This window comes from Cibotium barometz, chromosome 8 (assembly GCF_041138505.1).
Source record: "Cibotium barometz isolate CiBa-2024 chromosome 8, ASM4113850v1, whole genome shotgun sequence".
Classification (NCBI taxonomy): Eukaryota; Viridiplantae; Streptophyta; class Polypodiopsida; order Cyatheales; family Cibotiaceae; genus Cibotium; species Cibotium barometz.
The window spans coordinates 16,646,476-16,670,142 of NC_141053.1; the positions used below are offsets into that span (position 1 = coordinate 16,646,476).

General features: G+C 40.6%; 1 protein-coding gene across 4 annotated transcripts in view; it reads left to right on the plus strand.

The window, feature by feature from the left end:
- Window positions 1–3,438, plus strand: part of LOC147635970 (uncharacterized) — a 69,487-nt gene extending 66,049 nt beyond the window's left edge. For 2 of the 4 annotated variants that reach the window (XR_015266479.1, XM_086801390.1), the window contains exons 19-22: window positions 73–156; window positions 2,589–2,635; window positions 2,782–2,905; window positions 3,007–3,438. Coding sequence is in view for 2 of the 4 variants with exons in the window: in XM_086801390.1 (XP_086657516.1) it covers window positions 73–156; window positions 2,589–2,635; window positions 2,782–2,884 (234 nt within the window). In the remaining 2 variants the exon portion in view is untranslated. Of the gene's footprint in view, window positions 1–72; window positions 157–2,577; window positions 2,636–2,781; window positions 2,921–3,006 lie in introns of those variants that run through there. The other 2 variants (XR_015266478.1, XM_086801392.1) reach the window with 2 other exon arrangements.
- The last annotated feature ends 20,229 nt before the right edge of the window (window positions 3,439–23,667 follow it).

Consider the following 23,667-nt stretch of genomic DNA (forward strand, 5'->3'; position numbering starts at 1 on the left):
CAACTCATCCTTCAAAGCAAGTGCACTGCAGATAAGCATTCATAGTGATTCAATACATCTTTTATTGCCCAGAATGGAGCTGAGACAGTACGGTTGAAAGAGACACTGGAACAAACAAGGGAACATGCTTCAGCACTACACGAATCTTTGAAGAAGGTATTTGCTTCCTTTTTTTGGTAGTCTTTCAGTTTGAATTTGAAATTTCTTTCAAGAGTTTCTTCCTGATTTACTTCTCATCACCTGCGTTGTGTTGTCTTTCTTGTCCATAAGTGGCTCCCAGACTTTTTTGAACTTGTTTCTAAGGGGCCACTTGATTTTTGACCCTGCACTAGAGACACTTAGCCTTTTGATGGGACAAAGTGTTGCTTGAATTTTGACCCTACAGTTTTAGGGTTTTCAGATGGTAGGATGCATGAAGAGAGATGCTGCTATATGCTACAGAACGGGATCCAAGCTTGGTTAGGATTTCCTTGGTTTCTGGCAGGATAAGCGCTGGATTACATTTTCTAGTAGAAGCACTAGTAGGGATGAGGCTGCAAAGAGGAAGGGATGCATGTCTAGGGTTTTTGTTGGCTTGTAGAGGACACTATATAGAAAAACAGGATGCAAGCTTAGGGTTACATGCCAAGATAGCATGCAAGCGTATAAGGGCACATGTGATTGCACTTTATGGTGGAATCAAATTCTTAGACACAAAATACCTGAAAATACAAGACAGCGACTTGCATTACTGAGAATTGAAACAATAAACATGTGAGGTATTGAGCCTTTTTATAGCAAGGCTTAAATCTTCTCTACAAAGGTGGCTTATGCCCCCATTGCCCCCCAAGCACACCATCACACTAATACTTGTTCACACACTCAAGAGGCAACCTCTCCATACTAGCCCAAGTTCTCATGCACCCAAGAAGAAATTACCCCACAAGCTTGCCTTGCCTTTGTTCATGTGCAAGAACTCCACCATAAGTGTATGGTCATGTGCAAATCAGGGCAACAACACCCCAACACCCACACAACAACATCACATACTCAAGATCCATGTCAAACATGATGCCAAGTGTCCCTAATAGGTGTCACTTTGCTACACATCATTGCTTAGGTTCTCACACAAAGAACATACACACTAGCAGTTGTTCACACAAGTTGGAACCGCTTTATTTAAAGCCTAAGCTTACACACACTAGAGTGCTAGTTTACACAACCACCTAGCACTTCTTTATTCCCACATTCTTTAACAGCTTTTCTAAATGAGTAAGGATTGCACCCTCCTATACAAATAGGTGAGCAGGTTAAGGCGTCATCCGAGAAATTCCCATATGACCTAGTCTCTAGTCAATGCTTATATTATCATACATACGCCAGCTGCTTATATCATGGCCTTGGCATCACCATATCATGGCACAATTCCTTTAGCAGAGATTTTCCTCAAGGTTATTTACATGTAACCTTAGGCTAGGACTAATCACACATGCCTTTGACATCATGTTCAAGATTGTCCTCCATGTAGGCGAATTTCAGATGCGTCTCCTCTTACCCCATGGGGTTCTTACCTTTTCCACTTACTTTGGAGTTCGAACAACTCTTTTCACTTGTCTTTTTGTTTATGTACGGGCTCTTCATTTGATTTATCTTGTTGCTTTCGTGCATCTTCATTTGGCTCCTCTTCATGAAAAACATCCTCGTTATCAAAAGCATCTCTGTTTAAATTAGATTGCATGATCTTCTTCATCCATAATTTTTCGTCACCAGCTTCCATGAAGCTGACATCTTTACCAGGAAAAACACTTTTCTCTGTGCCCTGGAACTGTGTTGAGGAGCATATCCAAGCCAAATGCCTTTGATCGATTACTGATCTATGCTCATTTGGAATATAACATGTGTTTCCCAAGTTCTTCAAGTGTTAATATCTTGTCTGATATATGCCACCTTTGGTGTCACGTTGCTGAGTGCCTTTGGAGGGCTTTGATTCAGCTGGTGTACTCCTGTGTTGACTGCTACTGTCCATAACATGATGGGAAGCTCCCTGGGTCTTATGTGTCTTTAATATAACCCACTCCTCCTTGGGCATTTGCAAGTTATGTATCCTAAGGATTGATGTGGCTCTAGAGAGACATGCTTGTCAGCATCAATGCTTTTTGGGCCTTCTATGTCCACCTTGCCACTGCTTTCTGGCTTTCCACCATGTGTCCACTAAAAATATATGTATGCATCATGAATTTTCAAGCTCCATAGTTACTTATTCCAACTATGGTGGAATCAATGACACTGCCAATGTTTCTTGCCCTTTCGAGTTTGGGCTTTGTGTCAAAGTTCAATTTGTGGGCTTTGGTTTTAAATTCTTAAGAACCACACATGCCTTCAACGATTCCGATAAGTATTGGCACTTAAGCTTCTCATGGTTAAAGCATGTAGATAGTGTGTTTCCTTGAATCCAAGGTTTTGAACTCTCGTTGTTGCAAAGTATTGTTGTTGAATTTGTAGGCACAGGTATGTGGTATTATGCCATGCCTTTGTTGAACTTGTAGGCACAGGTATTATGCCATGCCTGTTGACTGTGTTTACTCTCCTTGTGATGAGTGTGATTGCAGAGAGAAGAGACATTGCAAATGCATGTTGAAGAGAATGATAAGCTTCGGTAAGTACAATCTTGGCTTATCATATCATGCATTTCTACTACAGCACGAACATAACGAGAATCCTCTCTCTCTCTCTCGGGGGTCTTTTGCAGACGATAATATTACTTTCTTGCTTTGTTTCTCTCTCTTTCTGGTTGGTCCTCAGAGCCTTGATGCGAGAAACTGAAGATTTTGAGCAAGCTCAAGTCAGATTGATACAGGCTCATGCAGAAAAACTGCGTTGTGCAAGGCAGTCTTGTCCATGCTAGCAATTTGATCTGATGTTGAAGGTGAGCTGAGATCTCATTGTTTTACACGTTCATGTTTAAAGTATCAAACCTGAGATTTGTGCTCACATGCCAACTTCAACTCTATGTAATATTGTCTTCAGGTTGGTTCCTTTGCCTGCGCATTATGGTGTCAACAAACGCATGCACCCATGTAATTAAGCCTACCCAATTCTAAGGCATACTGTTAAAGTGACTCATTCTTACATGACTTAATTTTTTCAGTCCGTGTTACATCCCTTCATTTATCAATCATTCTTTACATTAATTTTCAAAAGACTTTGTTACCATCCACTATTCAAGACTAACTCAATGCACTTCATGCATAAATAGCCACTGAATTGGAGTTCAGAAGGAAATTAGAGTACTGTCTCTTGTAGTTCGTAGAAAGAGGAGTAGAAGACATGCTGATTTAGAACCATTTTATCGTCAGGGGTGTGTGGCTACTCAGTGGACTACAATCGAGTTGGTGTGACAACGGATTGGGAGGAGTATGACAATGCATAGCTCTCTAAAAGAAGATATGATTGCATTCACCATTGTAGCACATTAGTAAGCTCCCATGACATGTTTTGCTTGTTTGTCTTCTCTTGTGAATGTATTTTTAGGAGAGTTGAATGGGCCATAAATTTTTTGGCATCGTTGCTAACGACAAGCGTCATTGTGCTTCTATAGTTTTTCTTCATGTTTTGTCCTTTGAAGTATTTCATTGCCTAGTGTGGCGAGAGATGTGTTCACTTCCGGCATCATATGATTGGAAAGGTGTGTAAGGAAAAGCAAAGAAAATTATTTTTCTATACTTTTTCTATCATTTTGTCATAGATCTATTGTGAGTCTAGTTTTTTAGTTATTTTCATTCATAGAGCATGTTGGGAACTAACTAGATGCATTTAGAATGCATGGTTGCATATAGTAAATGCAAATCTAATAGATTCTTATATTTTTTTGCAAAAAAAGTTTTGGATAAGCTTAGAGCTTAGATCTACTTTTTTGCTTGATTTGTATTGTTTTTCTAGCAATATAATAGATAGGTAGATTAGTAAGGCATTAAGAAAGAATAGTTGAGAAAAATAATCGTTTAAAAAAAGCATGAGAAACTTTTTTTTACTAATCCATTGGATATTTAGGAGAATAAATTAGCATAAGAAATCCTCAAAAATTGGATACTTAGAGCATGCGAAATAATCAAAACACCAAAAAAGATGAAATTTGTAAGTCAACTTTCTCAATTCTTGAAAATCCTCCTAAAGATTATTTGGCAAAGAATAGAGCATTGATGCCATGAAAAGCCAAAATTATTCATAGTGTACGAGTTTTCCATGATATGGCCAATTCATGGTGTATAAGTTATTTACTGTATGATCAATGTACAAGTTCTCATGACGTGAAACATAGAGACTCTCATGATCGTGAACTCCATAAAAAACTGGAGCTAAGGTCAAGAAAGAAACTCAAAAGTGCAAGTAGGAGTGGGCAGAGAAGCTTTGGAGAAGTGAAAAGATACGTCCCCCAAGTCTAGAAGATGTGGAGGGGAAAAAAAAGTTGAGACGCAGACATTCTCTCAAAGTGAACTAAGGGAAACAAGGGGGAATTTTTCCCTCAAAAGAGTGGAGGGGCTTGTCTTCTTTAAAAAGAAGCACCTCAAGGTCTTGCACAAAGTATTCACAAGAAAACCTCCACAAGTTGGGGTTACATCATTTTTAGAAACTCCAAGTTTAATTGTGCATGTATAAGAACACAACTGGGATTCTCCTGCAATGAAAGTTGGTTTACTTGGCCATGCGTAGGCCTTACTTAGAGACTCCATAACATAAGGAGGTGCATGTCCCTCCTTCAGTGCATACATGCATAGAAATTAAGAGATACTAATTGTCTTAAATTTAGCCTTTGTGCATTCTTAAGCGTTTGTGCTTACTTTTGGGTATCTTTAAGACCTAAATTGGATTAGCTAAACATTTGCACTTCATTTAAGAGCCCACAAATTAGTCTCTTGTATTCTACTAAGCTAGTGCAAACCAAAAATGTCTATCTCAAAAAAAACCAAACAAATTACAAAACCCAAAAAAACCATCCAAAAAATTTGTAAGATTCCAATAAATCAAATAAGTAAAAGATATAAAAACCCAAAACTAGTGTGCATCAACTAACTCATCAAAGAGCATTCAACATAATGCAAGCTATGGCCAACTAGAGGGGATTAAACTTGCTCTTAATAGACTTGAGTTTAGCTACTACTAAAATCTACCAACCCTTAAGTTCCATGCCTTGATTACAACTCCTAATAACATATGACATGCATTGGATCCATCATATGTCTGTGAATGTGCCACTGAGGTTCACACCCTTGGTGGCTCCTATCGCCCTGGTGATTACTTCCTTGTCAACCACAAGTCCCAATCTCTCATGTGGATGCTTGGATTCAATACTCAACAACCCTTGCAATCCTTAGATATCCCAATCTTAGCCATAGAGTGAACAATCTAAGAAAGGGAGGTGCAGAAGGCATTAATGGTGCTCTAAACCATGAAGGTGTTGCACATGGCTCGAGTGAGTCATCTCAAACCATGTCCATAGAGATCTCCAAGCTCATGGGAAAATATGATGGAACCACTAATCCTATTTAATTCATAGAAGTATGTGAAACTTATAAAAATCCGAATTACCCTTAACTCTATGCTTAGTGGGCAAGGCCATGTAATAATTCATCATGTTAAGCCTTACATTATAACAAACTTCGAAGCTCTAAAAATAGACTTCATTTATGAATTCTTGAACCAAGGGCTTAGGTGGAGTGCATTATAGAACTCTATACTATAAAATGAAAATATGAGGAAATTGTAAGGGATGACATCTTATAGAACTCTATACTATAAAATGAAAATATGAGGGGAACTATAAGGGATTACATCTTCCATATGGAAACCCTAAACTCATGATGTGAGGGTCCAGGGAGAAACTCAATGGTGTACAAATGTAGCGATGTTTCCTCATGGGATTGAGGAGAAACACTTTGCATAACTTGATCATAGTCTCAAATTTGGATTCTTTTAATCACTCTTGCAAAGAAGCAAACCGTTTAGATGACAACATGATAGATGTGATAATTGTGAAGTCAATTCTTCCTCATCTAAACCAATGAAAGCAAGGGCTAAAGAGAAATTGATCTCTAAAATCTCAATCATTCAATTCTTCGTGAAAACTTTGGAAAGAAATTTTAAAAAGGAGATGAACTCAACCAAACACCAAAAAGTGGATGAACATCACCACCATAAAAATCTCTTCCACTTGTGGACTAAATGTGTCGTGTACATTGCTAACACTATCATTGAACTCACATTGTCCATATCTTAAGCCAATATATTTATACTACTATAATCATTATAAAATTTTGGGTCATGACACATGACAATGTCTCCATTTCATGTGCAATAAATGTATAAATACTACCTCAGATCTAAGAGGTCCCATGCACACAAGTTTTCTTGTCCCAAATAAATATAACCCAAGGGGTAGAAAATTGCTAAGAAAGCAATTAGATAAATAGTACAATGCTTTTATTATCATGGACGCATTTTTTCGACGAGTAATTACGTGCGAGCAGTTTTGTGGAATTGACGAACGGTTGAAATTATAACAATAGGTACCTTTAACATTACTCTCTCTCTCTCTCTCTCTCTCTCTCTCGGATTATTGACACATGTACACACCAATACAATGCACACGTACATGAGATATAGATAAAAGTCACTTCTGTACATGAGACATTTAATACAAAATCCATCCAAAAACATCAATAATAATTATACTTGCTAACCAATGATGTGGCCATCTCTATGACTCATATTCCATGTGGAGCACCAACAATACTTGAAGTTGTATAATCTTGTTGGTTTGTGTTGGGTAGTGGAGGTCCGTCCCAATTCGGATTCTGATATGGATTGGTCATGTTAGGTTGTGGTATACAATAAGGGTATGGCATCATTATTTGTGTCATTTCTACTCTAGTAGGTGGTGATGAATAATAAGCAAGTTTCTAGGCTGTATTGGTAGCCCCAAGTAGTGGTAGATAATAAGAAAGTTGCCAAGCTGTACAAGTAGCACCACATGGTACATATGCACCATGCCTTGGCAACCATTAGTGTTGTCCATGCCAAGGTGCCTCCAATGAAATTTGAGGTTGCGTACTTGCTTGAATAATATTTTTAGATTATTTTTCTTCAAACAAATTGGAACCTAGGTCTATGGACATGTTTTGCAAATGATCCAACTCCTGATTATAGCACAACGAATTATTTTCTATGCTTATACAATGTCAGCAAAGCTCCTTGCATGCCTTAGCCATGACACTAGTCCTTTTGCAAAGCAAGCAAGGACTAGTTGCCCCTCCATTGTGAAAGTACCAAGGAGCCACCTACCAAAATGAAGAAAAACCTATAGTCAATGTCCATGATTATATTGAATCATTACCCAACAAAAAGCTAGTAGTGTTCATTGTTAACCTTGCTGTCTCAATGGGTCGCTTAGCTACACCCCATAGAGGATGATTATTTGTCCCTCTAATATGACTGGACGCTTTCCTTTTAGGTGGAGTGCATTGTAGAGCTAGATCATGTACTCTTGTTGACTCACCACTACATCACTAAAATGATCATCATTGATGCAAGTGGTTAGAAAGGTTCCTTCCTCCCTTAAAAACTCATTGGCAAGCACATATGCAACCTCAACAAGCTCTTTCTTCCAAACGTTCCAACGAGGGACTGGAGGATTGTCCTTCTCTAGGCAATCCTATTGAGAAATCTGTCCACACCATTGAACATCCTCCCAAAGATGAAGGTTGGCGTTCTATATTTTCGGAATTATTAAAGCCTAAAATAAACTTTGCCAATCTGGTGTAATTCCTGGGAGCCAAGTTAATAGTAGAACTTTGTTGGAACTAAAACTAGTTATGTTCAAAATACAAGTTAGGGTCCAGATGCACTAAAACTAGTTATGTTCAAAATACAAGTTAGGGTCCAGATGCACTAAAACTAGTTATGTTCAAAATACAAGTTAGGGTTTAGATGCACTTACTGTGAAATGTTTCTCCCAATTCTATTGTCAGCTATATTAGTGATGGTTCCCAAAATAGCCATGTGTTTCAATGATATGTTTTCTTAGGGTAGTATTTAGATAACAACTATTAATAAAACATACTAGCAACGCAACAGATCACTTTGGATGTGTTGCGTAATGCAATTCACAACAACAAAATGACCATCAAACATAGATTGATATATAGCTTATATGAGAGATAAGGAGAACAAAACTTCCTTTCATAACAAACCAGATCGCACCTCATTGTATCTGAAAAGAAGAAATTATTAAATGATCGGATGAAAAAAATGAAGGAACATATAGCCTTTATATAGAGCCCTAAGTGATTATCATACACTTAAATCAAGTGTGCTATGCAAGGTTTGTATTATGGGTCAATCCATTGTTGTATTTTTAAGCTTAAAATTAAATGTTAATCACAACTTTTATTAATTACTAATCAAGGCATAGTAATGCTAGCTAAAGCTAATTTTATGGAGTTAAGAATGCACTAATCCATGCCTAGTATAATTTTTTTTTTCGTAATTACATTAATCATTCTATTGTTGGCAAGCCTTTGAGGTGCATTGGGCCAGCCTTTGAGGTGCTTAATGTGACCCTAAATAAAAGCCTTAAGTAGCCTTGATATAAAGGCTATTCCAAGTTTATGTAGTATAAGGCTAATTAAAAAGTTGGTTATAAGGCACTGTACGTGGGAGAAAGAGAAGAGCACAGCCAATGCAAGGCACTCTACACGCTTCTGGGTGTTGAGAGGACGTGTCGGTTGACGCTGCAATTAACTGCCATGTCATATTACCAATGCTCAATAATATGACATGGCAGTTGTTGATTGCTGCCACATCACCACCACGTGAACCTTCTCGGGAGAGCGCCACCTTGTTCGCTCTGCTGAATCGTCTGCTTGGAGTTGGCCTTGCGCTCCTGCTATGTCACGACTATATGATCGTCCTCAGCCACGTCAACCATGATGTGGTAGTGGCAGCCAATTTGACATGGTTGCCACGTCATATTGTCAAGCACATCGACAATATGACATGGCAAAGCCAATTTGACATGGTTGCCACGTCATATTGTCAAGCACATCCACAATATGACATGGCAAACAATTGCCACGTCAATCAATACCAATATAGAAGGCTCTTGAATCATGGAAAAACAAAGAAGAGAGCATAAGCATGAGACCATTAACTTCATCAAATGGCTCTTGTAAACAGGGATGTAGAGGCTTTTGTAGACACTAAGAAATATCTTTGAATTTCCTCTTTAGATGATGGTGCTGAAGTTCAAATTATGATATCGTATCCGTTATACCACATTACTAGATAAAAATGAAGAGCGGACGATGGCGCATTACCCAAACCTTCTAAATATTTAATCAAAGAGTCTCAGTGGTGGTGGTATAAAGTGAAGGCTTGCTAAAATATACTCCAAAAGCAACAATATCTAGCAGGAGATCCTCCCACTGTAAGATAAGGCCTGCAAATCAATTTGGTGGCATCCAACGGTGACATTTCCAGATCGGGCATACCATTGGGGATAAGTAATTAGAAATATCTACAACCATTTTGCTACACACTCTACCTTATAAATTGAAGATTCCTTGAGTTATTGTTTCTTTGTTCCTTGAGCTATTTTTGATTTATTCTTAACAATGTGTGAATTTGCTAATTAATCATCTACTCTAGTAGTAGTGGGCTCTCTAGGCTCGACAAATTTTTTTAGCATGTAGTGTTGTTTTCCTTTCCAAACCATACTTTAAAAGCAACAATATCCATCAAGAGATCCTCACACTAAAACAAGGCTTGTTAAACCAAATATAGAATTGCCTAATAATCCACATATGAAAGGATTTGGTAATAAGACAATGCTAATTTTTCTTAACTGCATAAACCATTTTCAATGCCTCTATTTTAGTGAAAGAATAGTTTTCTCTATAGTGTTCTTTTGCATTGATGAAAAAAATTGGCTAGTTGACCTTGTGCTCACTAGGTTTAGTCTAGCATTTGGGGGTTGATGATTCATTCATTGGGTTAGAGAAATTACACATAATTCCAATCAGCAAGATATCAAATGAGAGAAAGACAAATTAGCTTACTGTTATTGAAGGGCGCAAAGTCTCTAGAGGAACTGTATGGAGTGCCTTGGGGAGACCATGATTTCAAATGGTAAATTCTTGTATGGCACTATCTTTTTTTTTTGGGTAAATTCTTGTAATGCACTATCATTGTTTCTTATGAAAAGTTTGACAATATCTTTGAATGTTTATGTATGTGCGCGCATTGCACATGGGGCAATGTAATGATTTCAATATGTATAAGAATAAACTTAAAAAACAGTTCCTTTAATGATGTGTCTAATATGTCTCAAACTATTGAGTAGGTGGAGAGGTGATCAATCAAGTACACCATAAAAAAACTTATCAAAGTCTTAAGATGGAAGGTAGTTAGCCAACGAGGGTTTCAAACAACGAATAACACTCTACAATGCATGTGTATCAGACATGGCTAATGCTTTGTTGCAAAGTGCAAAGCAAAATTCATACATGAGTGACAAGATCATAATGGAAGCACTCATACACAAGACATTATGGGCAATTAGGAGAACTCCACAATGGGTAGCTGAGTAAAGTGTTTGGGTCATATAGGGAGTAGTAAGTGTGGTCGCATGATTATAGGATGTGCAAAAGGAGTAACTCGTGTTCCAAGTTTAATTTCAGAGAGGTATGTGATGTGCAAGAATGTTATGGGATACCATTTTATTAGAATAATTTTATTTTGCTTTTGATTGGGCTGTATAATTTTATTGGAATAATTTTATTTTGCTTTCGAGATATAGAGAGAAAAAGAGAGAGATAGAGAGAAATATAAAGAGAGAGAGAGAGAGAGAGAGAGAGAGAGAGAGAGAGAGAGAGAGAGAGAGAGAGAGACAGAGACAGAGATAGAGATAGAGAGAGGTATGTAGCCAAAAAAGCCCCCCATTATTTTAAAATCGCTCGCCATTTTTTGGAAACCGCTCGCACACAATTTCTCACCAAAAAAACCCCCTATTATTATGGACCACATAAGAAGGTGGAAAATTGCCATATTACTTTAATATATAGAGTACTCGGCAACTTAGAACCCCTATGTGAACGATGTGTCATCGATCACATGTTCATAGAGTACCCAAGACGAATTGATTTATTGCAAGCTACCTTGCATTACTAGACACTCGATACCTTAAGTACGCAGAATGGCTAGTTGTCCTCTATTTCGTTGAATGTGATCACCCACTTGTAAGCCAAGGTGTAAGAAAAAGCTAAAAATCTTACAACATACTCGACACAATGGACAGATGGAGAATGCCCTAAAACAGAAACCCAAAAATGGATCACATACTCCTAAACCTAAAGGAGTTAAAGATCCAAAACCAATGAGGCTAAGGCACGTAGTGAGAAGGAAAAGAGATATGTAGAAGACCCAGTTCCAAAGGAGGTAAGGGATATACATAATGCTAAAGAATCCACCTCAAAAGTTTCCTATCAAACCACAAAACCCACATGTGTAACACTTGTTAGTGTTCAAAAGAGAGTTTGTTCTCATCACATGGGAAATAATAACGGGAATCTAATGCCACATGCCACAGGATTCACAAGCTTTTGGACAAGTCTCAATAAGGATCGCTAGTGGACCTATAATGCCATTGTACACACTAGGTGCCACACTCTTGATAATATTGAGACAGAAAATTTATGCTTTTGATGACCAATTCTTTATGATGAGTGAACCAAGGAATGAAGATTTGATGCTTATTTTTGAAAGTGGATGGAAAATTGAAACCATGATTGAAAGTGATGTTAAAAACTAAGACATCCATGATTCCATTTGAGGAGTTTATCAAAGTTTAGCTAGATTTCTCAATAGGAAAAGATGTTGAATGGAAAAAATAATTGATTACTCCTAAATCCAGTCATAACATTGTATCTAAGGGTATTCAAGGAAACTAGGGTATCTTTGGGACGACACAACTCACAAGACACATTGATGTGACAGATGTTAGTGGGGAATACACTAAAATTTGGGACTATTTTACTATTCTCATTGAGGGGATAAACATGGAATGTGAGTTCTAGGTTACTCTTAATGACGTTAATGAAATCACCTTAAGTGGCCTTTAGATAAGTAGTTCTCAGTACTCTACCGATCAATGTAAATATGTAGCATTAGTGGTACCATTTTATGACAATAAAGATCCAACATTGAACAATCTCTATCATTCTCAATGCAAAAGGCTACTAGCTTTCTCCCAAAAAGCTCCTCCACTTGAAGAAATGACTTCTCTATATCAACAACCCTCTTTAATTAATCCACTATTCCTTCAACTCCAACCTCACCATCAAAGAAACATGCTTATATTTCTAACTTAATAACCTTATAATCGATTGCCATTTGTAAAAATGTCTCACCAATAAAGTCGATACCATCAACAAGGTTTGAATCTTACTTTGTAAACCCCTGATAACCCTCAACATCAAAAAACGCTCTTGCCAAGGTTTGGCCTTTCCAAAATAATTGTCGCTACTAATCAAGACCTACCCTCTATGTTGGTAGTCCCCCATGATGAAGCCTCTAGGGGAAAAAGGTTTCTATCACCAAAACTTTGTCATTGCCAATCCCTCAAGCTCACTCTCTCTTCCATATTCTATTCATCGTATCAGAGTGGCAGTTCTTGTGAAGAGCTGAAGAGGCAAGCAAAGGAATTAGTACATGAGTAAGATTGATTTTACCTCTTTCCCTTTGATTCCCAAGTAAATCTCTGCAAGCCCTCTTTCATGAAGAAAGAGTGTAGTATATTGGTACTCTTACAAGTAACATTTAAATACATGGTAGTTAAGAAATAAAATGTATCTTGTAATATCATCAAGAGATTGAAACATTTAATCATTTAAACTTTATTTGAAAAGATCATAACTTTTACTTTAGTCCCTTCGATGGATTTCAACACAGTTTGGCTTGAACTTTTGGATTGGAGACAACATTCTTGGATTTAAGGATTTGGTATTTCATTGATTGGAATTTTAATATACCATTAGTATAATTTCAAAGGAGTCATTCATAACTTTGATTCACTTTATAATCTCCATGTTTAAGACTTTGACTTTATTTCTTCAAAGCTCTTTGAAAGTCGTCGTCTTCAAACGTTAACTTTGTTTACATGTCTTCAAGAGGAGGATTAGCACTAATCACATCATTGATGAGGAGTAAAGATTTGATATTGAGGGTATTGAGAGAGAGAAAGTGCTCATGGGCTAGAATTATGGTTGTATCACATACGAGTATGGTGTGTTAAATGAGCTCTCCACCTCTATTTATAGTTTTCCAAGGGAGATGCCAAGGGTTGCATATTCCCAAAATGCAAAAAAGGTCAACAATGAACATGCACCTTTTAGAATATTCCATGAATAGTATAGAGTGTATCATTAGACAATAATGAACATGCACCTTTCAGGATTTGTAGCATTATATGGTAGTGATGTGTGTGAACACTTAGGACCGCTAGGGCACTTTTTCCTCACTAGGAACTTTTTTCCCCCGTGCATATGTACACCCTCTTATCTACTCATTTTGGGGTGTGTACTTATCTTTTGTATCTGGCACACATTTGTTTATTCTAATCTAGTGAGCTTGTGTGCTCTCAAGCTTCTCTATCTTGTGTGTGTGCATTGTTGTAACCCTAACCCTAATTCCAACAATTGGTATCAAAGCTAGCTTCCTTGACACTTGATCTAGTAGTCTACCTAGGGCCTCACGACCTTGTTTTTATGTCTCCAATTGAGATACTCTCTTAGGAGAAGAAGGTATATACTGTAGTGTAGTGTATACGAAGTATACAATGTTTTTGGGATCCGCAGCGCAATTCGAGCACGTTTTGGGCACTGCAAGGTTTCTACAGACGTTCTGGAGAGATTTGGTGTGTAGCAGCATCTATAGTGTCAACAACATCAACCATCATACTTTTGCCAGTAACACTATTCTCTACTATGTGTTACTTTTCATACACTTTGTAGGTGATTCAGTCTCATTGGCAACCATCCAGGGTTGCATTCAGTGAATAGTGAGTACTTACAGTGTGTTGAAAGATTTTGCATTTGGTAGACAGTCATGGTTGGCAATAGTGATATATTCGACATGTTGTCTGTGCTGAGGACAAACTTGATGGAACTAGCTACCCATTGTGGTCCTATATGATGAAGCATGTACTGGTTGCTAAAGGCTTTTGGAATGTGATCAGTGGTAGTGAAACTCGTCTTGTTTCACAACTACCAGTGCAACCAGGTGTGCTACAGGTACATCTGAAGTAGAATTTGATATAGATGTGGCTCCTCCACATGCACCACCAGTACTTCCACATGCACCACCAGTACTTCCCACTGCTGCTCAAACGAGATGGGATGGAAGAGATGCACAGGCACATGCACATGCATTGCTTGCACTTTTTGTGAAGCGAAGCATTATTCCTCATATTCGGTTATGTAAGACTTTAAAATAGGCATGGGATGCACTTGCTGCATTATGCCAGGTGCGCAATGAAGCAAGTGTTGCATATCTGCCGCCACAAATAGTTGGAGTCTCAGCACATGAATGAGGGAGACTCAATGGACATCTTCTTGACCAAGATCAAATATTTCAAGGAGCAGCTCACTAGTGTGGATGAGATATACCCTGATAGTACATTGGTGCCCACAGTTCTCAATGCATTATCGGATTCTAATTAGAGTTTTGCCTCTACCCTTAGACTCATCATCATGAAGGGAAATCTAAATGCCCTTACATTTGATGAGCTGGTTTTAGTACTCTTGTAAGAAGAGCAATCTAGGCAAAATAGATCTGTTATGCGAATTGGTGACCAAGCAAAGTCCAAGGACATGCAGTCTAACAATTTGGATCAGCCAAGTACATCTCCAAATCAGTGTTTTCCATTAACGCACACTGGAGGACAGTAAGCATAAGTTCATCCATAGCATTCATAGTCTAGATCTACATTGGATCTATGACAATCATTGTAATTACTCATTCATTCGGTAATATATAGTAGAAGTAAGTTAGGTAAAGAGTCTCTCTTCTCCTTCTCTCTACTTCTCTGTGTCATGAGCATGTGATTAACGTTAATCTTTATTGCTTTGCGTTAATCATCATTAAGCACGCTTCCACATAGTAGTCATGCTACATTGGTATCATAGCATGTCTAGGTTGTTCCTAGGAAATGTTTTTCATCAATGCTAGGGTTTAAATGTAAATCAAAAAACTAGGGTTTGAATTTTAGGGTTTGCATTTTTGCATCAAATCAGTCTTTTTGCATCAGCTTTTTGCTCATTGTCAGCATAGTATAGTAATAGAAAGTCTAGATTTCAGTCTAGCATGGTTCTAGCCTCTAGGGTGTCTAGGATGCATGTAGAAGCCTAGGTTTAGGGTTTTGGGGCTGATCATAGCCCCCCCCCCCAAAAAAAGTAACCGTTTCTTCATGGCAATCATAGAGGATATTTTCGCTTTGATGAAAAGGCAAAGTGAAGCTAGTTGGGCAATGTTCGAACCGCAATCCCAAGAAAGGGAAAAGATTTACCAACAAGCATGTGAAGACCAACATTGCTACACGAAACAACGTGAAGAAGAAGCAAGGCAAAGAAGGGAACAACGTAAAGAAGAATCAAGGCAAAGAAGAAAAGACGACGAAAGACGCGAAGAAGAGTGTTGGAAAGAAATAAAGAAGCTTTTGGCCATGATGAGTCAGAGTACTCCAGTGGAAACAAGTGTGGTGAAGACCAAGGAAGAGGACAAGAGTACCACAACAGAAGACCAAGGACAAAGGGATACCAAAGAGACTAGAAACCGTGTCAGATCTGCAGGTCGAGGTTAACCAAGAGGTACAATTATTCGAGCATTCAGAGCCACAAACAATTCCAGATTCCATGCAAGTTTTCGAGATCATCATAGCCATCAAGGAGGTGACAATTCATGAGGTTCCCACAATTATCTCTGAATCCATCGATGAGGAGAAGATAGTACTTCAGTTTCTGAGGTGTTCATAGAGTCTACCATGTCAATAGAGCTTCCAAAGGCAAAGGGGAAACTTCCATTGCCAACAATTCCCAAGGAGATAGTAGTGGAGACGCCTATGGGAGATTTAATCCGCAATCGAATCGACAGCATGGAGCAAAGGCACGTCACATGCCCCAAGCTCCAAGTTTAGCAGCAGGAGGGAATGTCACATGCACACCTTAAGCTGGTGCCACGTAGACATGATTATTCCTTACAACCACCTTAAGGGCAAAGTTAGAGATCCTATATGGGAGTTTGGAGCTAATGTCATGGCCCTATAGGTGCCCAGACCATAGCCAAGCGGATATTGTTACGAAAGTGCTGCTGACCCCACGGTGTTACCCTAGTTATGTCTTGATAGGATCACACTAAAAAATCCTAATGATAAAGATTAGTGCTCTTCTAATGACAAGACATCTATCTAATCAAAAACTAATTCTACACTAATGACAACACTATTCTAAGGTGGATAAAAATAAAGAAAACTTATTATCATTGTGTGCTAATGAAGATGCACTCAAGTACAATTAGACACCAAGATAAATTAGCTTGGGTACATAAAGAGACTTGAGATAAGTGCAAGTGATATGTTTGCATTGCTTGAAATGACCCCCTTTTATATGAGGTGACAACATGTTGGCTTTTCTTGCTCATATGGCATAAATTTGACTAAGTGACTTGGCACTCTAGCAAACAACATATCAAAACCCTAAAACAGCATATTGAAACCCTAAAAATAGCAACACTTGAAACCCTAAAACAACAGTTCAAAACCCTAAAATAGCAGCCCAAAATCCTAAAACAGCAGATTGAAACCCTAAAACAACGAAAAATAGCAATTTGAAAACCTAAAACTATAGTAAGAGAGCAACTCAGAACCCTAAAACAACAAAAAAAAGTAATTCAAAACCCTAAAACAACAGCAGACAGCAATTCAAAACCCTAAAATAGTAGTAAGAGAGCAATTCAAAACCCTAAAATAGTAGAAAACAACAATTTAAAACCCTAAAAGAGCAGCAGGCAGCAACTCGAAACCGCTTCTCTTCACACAGATGTTCCTCTTATGGCACTGGATGGAGTTAGACATAGATCTGCATAGCATGCTTGTACTACCCCTTCAGCATCATATAGAGATGCATCTTGCCTTAGCACTCCATCCACATCCCCACCCCCCCTTATATTGTTTGTATATGGGCTCCACCGATCCATGATGATTCACAGTTGTATCCAGACACATGCACACTTTTTCTTTTCTTTCTTTTCTTCCGATGACCAGAAGAACATAGTTGTATTATTTTTTGTCTCATAGGCCGACTTTGGCCTCTCGTAGACGTTAATATATCTTTCTTTCTTTCTCTCTCTCTCTCTCTCTCTCACACACACACACAAGATGCACAGCTTTCCTTCCTGATGTTGAAACTTGAAACACAAGATAAGCTACAGCAACCTTCAGTGGCAAGATTCTCTCTCTCTCTCTCTCTCTCTCTCTCTCTCATTGAGTCATTGCTCAAAAGTCAAGAGTTAGCTTTCTAGCCTCTCTTTCCCACATCCATCTATGGTCTCTCTAAAGCTCTCAAGTCTCAAGCCCTCCATCTATGATCTCTCTCTCTCTCTCTCTCTCTCTCTCTCTCTCTCTCCGAGCAACTAAAGGACGGTTATGGTTGGCCACATGTTGGCCAAACTCTATGGTGCAGTGTTGGAGCAAGAGCTTAGCTTATATGCTAAGCGAGCAGGTTTACGCTCATCAAGGCAGGCAGACTTCAGGAGAGATTTCTCTACCACTGACCATGGATTCACTTTGAGATGTATGATTGATCAGGCCAGAGTGAGGAAGAGAAAGCTCTATTGCTGCTTTGTGGATTTCCGCAAGGCATTTGACACAGTACCACGAGAGAGGCTCTTTCAGCGCTCTCTTGGCATACCAGCATATATGACATGGGGCATCTATTATATGAGCAGGTTTTGGGGGCGAGTCAGATGTCTAGGAGGTATGTCCAAGACTATTGCTAGCACCATTGGTGTGAAGCAAGGATGCCCACTTTCCCCCACGCTATTTGGGTTATACATTGATGAGGTGGTTGACTTCATTACACGGGAACGCGGAGATGGAGTTGATTTAGCAGGTACCTCATCAGTACATATTATGCTTTATGCTGATGATATTGTATTAGTGTCTGAGTCTCCAGGAGTTCTACAGCAGCATCTACATGCACTCGATGATTTCTGCACACAGAGGGGTCTTACTGTGAACCTTGGGAAAACCAAGGTTATGGTCTTTCACACATCGAGACAGGGCAGGAGTCAGCTGACATTCACTCTCGCAAGATGCCAGGTGTGGAGGTGGTGACATCATACGTGTACCTAGGGGTTACCTTCTCTACAGCAGCCACACGCTTCACCATGGGTTCAGCAGCCTGAGCTAGATTGACACGGGGATATGCAGCATTGGCTATGCTAGAGAGACAGTGCCACCAGGTGCATTTTCAAGAGCCCCGGACAAAGGGGTGGCTATTTGACACATTAGTCACACTGGCACTGATGTATGGAGCAGTGCTATGGGCACCAAGACTTGCTACCCATTGGTGGACACAGATAGAGAGACCACAGGCCCTCATGATGGCACGCATGATACGCAGCAAACCGTCAGTACCTGAGCAAAGTTTGCTGCGCCTCCTATGATGGTAGAGGCCATATTCCAGACTATATGCTTGCTAGATAGATTCAGAGAGATGCCACAGGACAGATTGTCATACAGAGCTTTTGAGGCATCTAGACAGCTGGCTGAGGCAGGAGACAAAGGATCATGGTATGCACATGTCACACATTGGTTCTCACAGCATGGCCTAGACATGGATCATCTACCACCATTCCAGTATGACAAGGATGCACCACATATCCGTCTCTCATAGAGTGAGAGGAACAGAGTATTGAGACAGAACCTATGGTAGCTCTATACACGAGAGACATGGATATCGCCTACGCAGCCTCTTCCACCAAAGATGCTATACTACAGAGATCACTTCATGAGTATCACTGATGATGGATTTATAGAGAGGCCTAGATACATGGAGGGCTTTTTACCACATGGCTCCCGAGTGGCTATTGGTCAGCTTAGAGTTTCATCACATCGATTGGAGATCGAGACTGGCAGAGTAGCACGGATCCCCCGAGAGGAGAGGGTATGCACATTGTGCAGAGAGGAGGTATAGAGTGAGGAGCATTATGTATGCAGATGCAGAGCATATACAGCCATCAGAGAGAGATATCCCATTTTATTCAGAGAGCCACATTACCTATGCCAAATCTTTGAGGCAGCAGACCAACGCATACTGGGGAGATTCATTCTAGATAGATAACGTCATAGAGAGACATCATTACAGGCTCAGACAGCTCTAGAGGGGGGACGACAGACACAGATTACTACATTTTTTCAGAGATCCATCCCACTCCCAGCCCCTACATGGCACGGAATTACTCTCCAGAGAGCAGAGACACTCAAAGCCCGTAGGAGACAGAGGACACCTGGCTTTCGAACACCACGCCTATACCAGAGAGAGATGACAAAGACTAGAGCTCAGTTTCACAGAGAGGGTGTGGAGCGACTGGCTCGCTTCAGAGCAGACCCACGCATGTTCTTCACACGGAGCTATGGACACCCCCTTCATTGATGTATACCATTTTATACCCCCAGTATGGTACAGGATGGAGCTAGCTAGGTTGCATATCATGATTGTATACTCCATGCATATAGATTTGCATTCTCCTAGTAGTAGAGCTCCATCCCCTCCCCCACTCACTATACTTATTGCACACCCAGATTCAACTTTTTAGTTCAGTACTTTTTCATTTTGTTGGGATGATAGACGATACCCCATACAGGTACACCGATTTGTCTCATAGACCGAGTTTAGTCTTTTGGAAGACGTTAATAAAATCTTTCTTTCTTTCTCTCCAAGGCTCCATAATCCATTGCCCAAGCATTAAGTTCCACCCTCCTCCCCTTCTCTCTACTCCTCTCTCTCAAGCCACTCCTCTCTTCATCAATCACAATGATAAGAGACATGAATGAAGCTTTCATATTGCATGCTATCCATGTCTCGCAAGCCACTGAAAAATCAAAATGCTATAGGTGGACGTGCAAATATTGTGGCGAGCGTTATATGAGCGGCCACACTAGGCTCCAAGAGCACATTGCAAAGGTGAGGGGGCAAGGGGCCCCATGCAAGGAAGTGCCTCAAAACATCGTCGATGAGATATTTAGAGCCATTAGGGATGTCAACCGCCCAAGTAGGAACTCAAGCGCTCGTAATGAGGTCATTTCCCCACCACCAAATACTTCCTGTCCCGCCGCCTCCGTAGCCGCCTCTGCCTCCTCAAAGAGGCCAATGTCCGACTAAGGTACAAGGCAACCTACTTTAGTCGAAGCTACTGGGGATTCCATGGCTCCCCTATCACATCTTTGAGAGCATCAACGTCAAGCGGAGATAGAAATTGCATGCACCATTATTGAGTGCAATCTCTCCTTTAATGTGCTCAAGGTGGAGCAATGGAAGACATTGGTGAAAGCCATTGGAAATGTAGGCCCGATACACAATGCATGGACCAACGTCTCATACCACGACATGCACACCGACGTCTCTATAGTATAGCATCTTCAGTGGAAGAGGCTGTGTAGGGGATATCCATGTCTCTCGTGTATAGAGCTGCCATAGGTCCTGTCTCAATACTTTGTTCCTCTCACTATGAGAGAGACGGATATGTGGTGCATCCCTGTCATACTGGAATGGTGGTAGATGATCCATGTCTAGGCCATGCTGTGAGAACCAATGTGTGACTTGTGCATACCATGATCCTCTGTCTCCTGCTTGAGCCAGTTGTCTAGATGCCTCAAAAGCTCTGTCCTGTGGCATCTTTCTGAATCTGTCTAGCAGGCATATAGTCTGGAATATCGCCTCTACCATCATAGGAGGCGCAGCAAACTCTGCTCGGATAATGTCATGAGGTACTGACGGTTTGCTACATATCATGCGTGCCATCATGAGGGCCTGTGGTCTCTCTATCTGTGTCCATCAATGGGTAGCAAGGACTGGCGCCCATACCGCTACTCCATACATCAGTGCCGGTGTGACTAATGTGTCAAATAGCCACCCCTTCGTCCGGGGCTCCTGAAAATGTGCCTGGTGGCACTGTCTCTCTAGCATAGCCAATGCTGCATATCCCCGTGTCAATCTGGCTCTGGCTGTGCTGAATCCATGGTGAAGCGCGTGGCTGCTGGGAGAGAAGGTAACCCCTAGGTACACGTATGATGTCACCACCTCCACCTGGCATCCTGCGAGAATGAGTGTCAGTTGACTCCTGCCCCGTCTCGATGTATGAAAGACCATAACCTTGGTTTTCCCAAGGTTCACAGTAAGACCCCTCTGTGTGCAGAAATCATAGAGTGCATGTAGATGCTACTGTAGACCTCCGGGAGACTCAGACACATACAATATCATTAGCATAAAGCATAATATGTATTGGCTGGGCTGGCCTCTAAGGCAAGTCGGGGCTGGCTGGCCAAGCCCTGATGGGTTGGCAGCAGACAGGGCCATAGCCTCCTTGGCTGGTGGGCAAAGGCCATGGGCCCCTTGAATTATAGCAAGAGGTTTACACAAGATGTATACTTGCCAACAGATTTTGTGGCCCCTTGTCACGTGCATCCCCCAACGCGAGGGGGGGGGATGTATTCTTGCCCTCCTACTCCTCGCGCTGCCATGTGGTAGCGTGATGTCCCACATAGGTTGGTGGGGGTCAAATTAACCCCTCTATATAGGGCAAAATGCCCTTGGTCTCTCCTTATCCCCCACCTTTATTGGTGGTCTCATGGGATCTTCGGGTGTGTATGTGTGGGGGGGAGGGGGGGTGATGGCGGTGGTCCGTGTGCTGCGCCTCCATTCGCTTGGTGTTTCGCGCTTCATGCGCTTTCAGTTGGGGGAAAAAGAAGCTAGGGCATTATATTGATGAATGCAAAAAGAGGATAGCCAAAGAGAAGAAGAAAGAATCTCGCATGGTTTTGGGCATGTGAATTATAGGAGTCTGATGCTCTTGCAGAAGCAACAAATGGTGTATGACAAGCCACATGTTGAACTACCTGCTAGACATGTATGTGAGGGATGCATTCTTGGCAAAATGCATCATAATGCTTTCCCAAAGGATGGTTCAGTGAGAGCTCATCGGAAATTACAGCTCATACACAGTGATGTATGTGGTCCTATGAGGACACCTTCACTTGGAAAGCATATGTACTTTTTGTGTACGGGAGGGGCTTTGCTCTCGGCCCAATCCACTAGCAAACGTCATTCTACGCATTCCCGTAGTCGGCAAGAGAGTGGTTGTTCACGACACCAGCGATCTCCTTCATGGAGTCCCTCTCCACCGAATTATTTGAATAGTTTCCATTCGCCTTCATCCGGATCAACGTCGGAATACTCCTAGATTGCCGACAAGTTCTTCCTCCATGCCTTGTGAGGAACGAACTCAATTACTGAAGCTACTAAAGTCTCCCAAGCTCAACGGGAAGATGGACCGAGAAGTCATCGTCACCAACTGGACAAGCGAGATGGCTGCCATGTTGGCGGCAATAGGAGGTTCATATGTTTTTCAGCTCCATTTGGTGCATATAACTTTGACACATGCCGTCGTCTTGTAGTGAGAAGACCACCTCAAGCACCACATGTGACACTTGGTACTTCCACGTGGCAGCGATGATGTGGCGATGGGAATGTTACATTGATGACATGGCACAGGTGGCCAACATTAATACTTTTGGCCAACTAGGAGCATTGGTGCATATATATACATGGGTGACCAAATTGTCATGTTCATATGCTTTCCTCAATGCTGGACTTCACAAAGCGTTTCTCTATAGGCGAAGTGGCCAAGAGTGTAAAGTAGGTCACGGGGATGTGATTTGATGTCTCCATTCTCACCCACATCTTGTACTTGAATTTCATTTGTATTACTTCATTTAAGAAAGAAGTAGCACAGCTGAAATTCAGGAAAGAAGTAGTACAAATGATCTCAGCTCCTCCTTATCCCTTTGTTCCTCTACATCTCATATTTGTGTGTGGCTTCCTCTTATCCCTTTGTTCCTCCGCACGTCTCAGTTCTTTTTCTTCTTCTACTTTTCCTTTTTCTTCTTTGTTCCTCCATATGGAGAAGGACCTGTGCCAAATCTGAGATGCCTTCTTTGGGCTTCTCTTTTTTGGCAGCAAGCTACATCTTCAAAAAATTTATTTGCTCCATCATTATTCTCAGGAGCTCTTCTGTGCTTGGCAGAAGAATTTTTCTTGTTTGGAAGCTTTGTGCCTCCACCTCTTCTTGTTGGCTTTCTTCTTGATGTGATGTCTCTCCCAACATGGTGGAGGCCTTGGTGTTTTTTCCAAACCATAGTTTTACCATCCACCCGATGCTCTCGCTTCTTTAGGTAGCCAAGTTGGGTTACCAGCCTGATGCTTTGATACCAATGTTACATGCACTTAGCTTGATCATGATAAAGCACAACATGGCCTTCTTTATACCTTTATGTGATGAGAATCTTTAGCATCCAATTCAGAG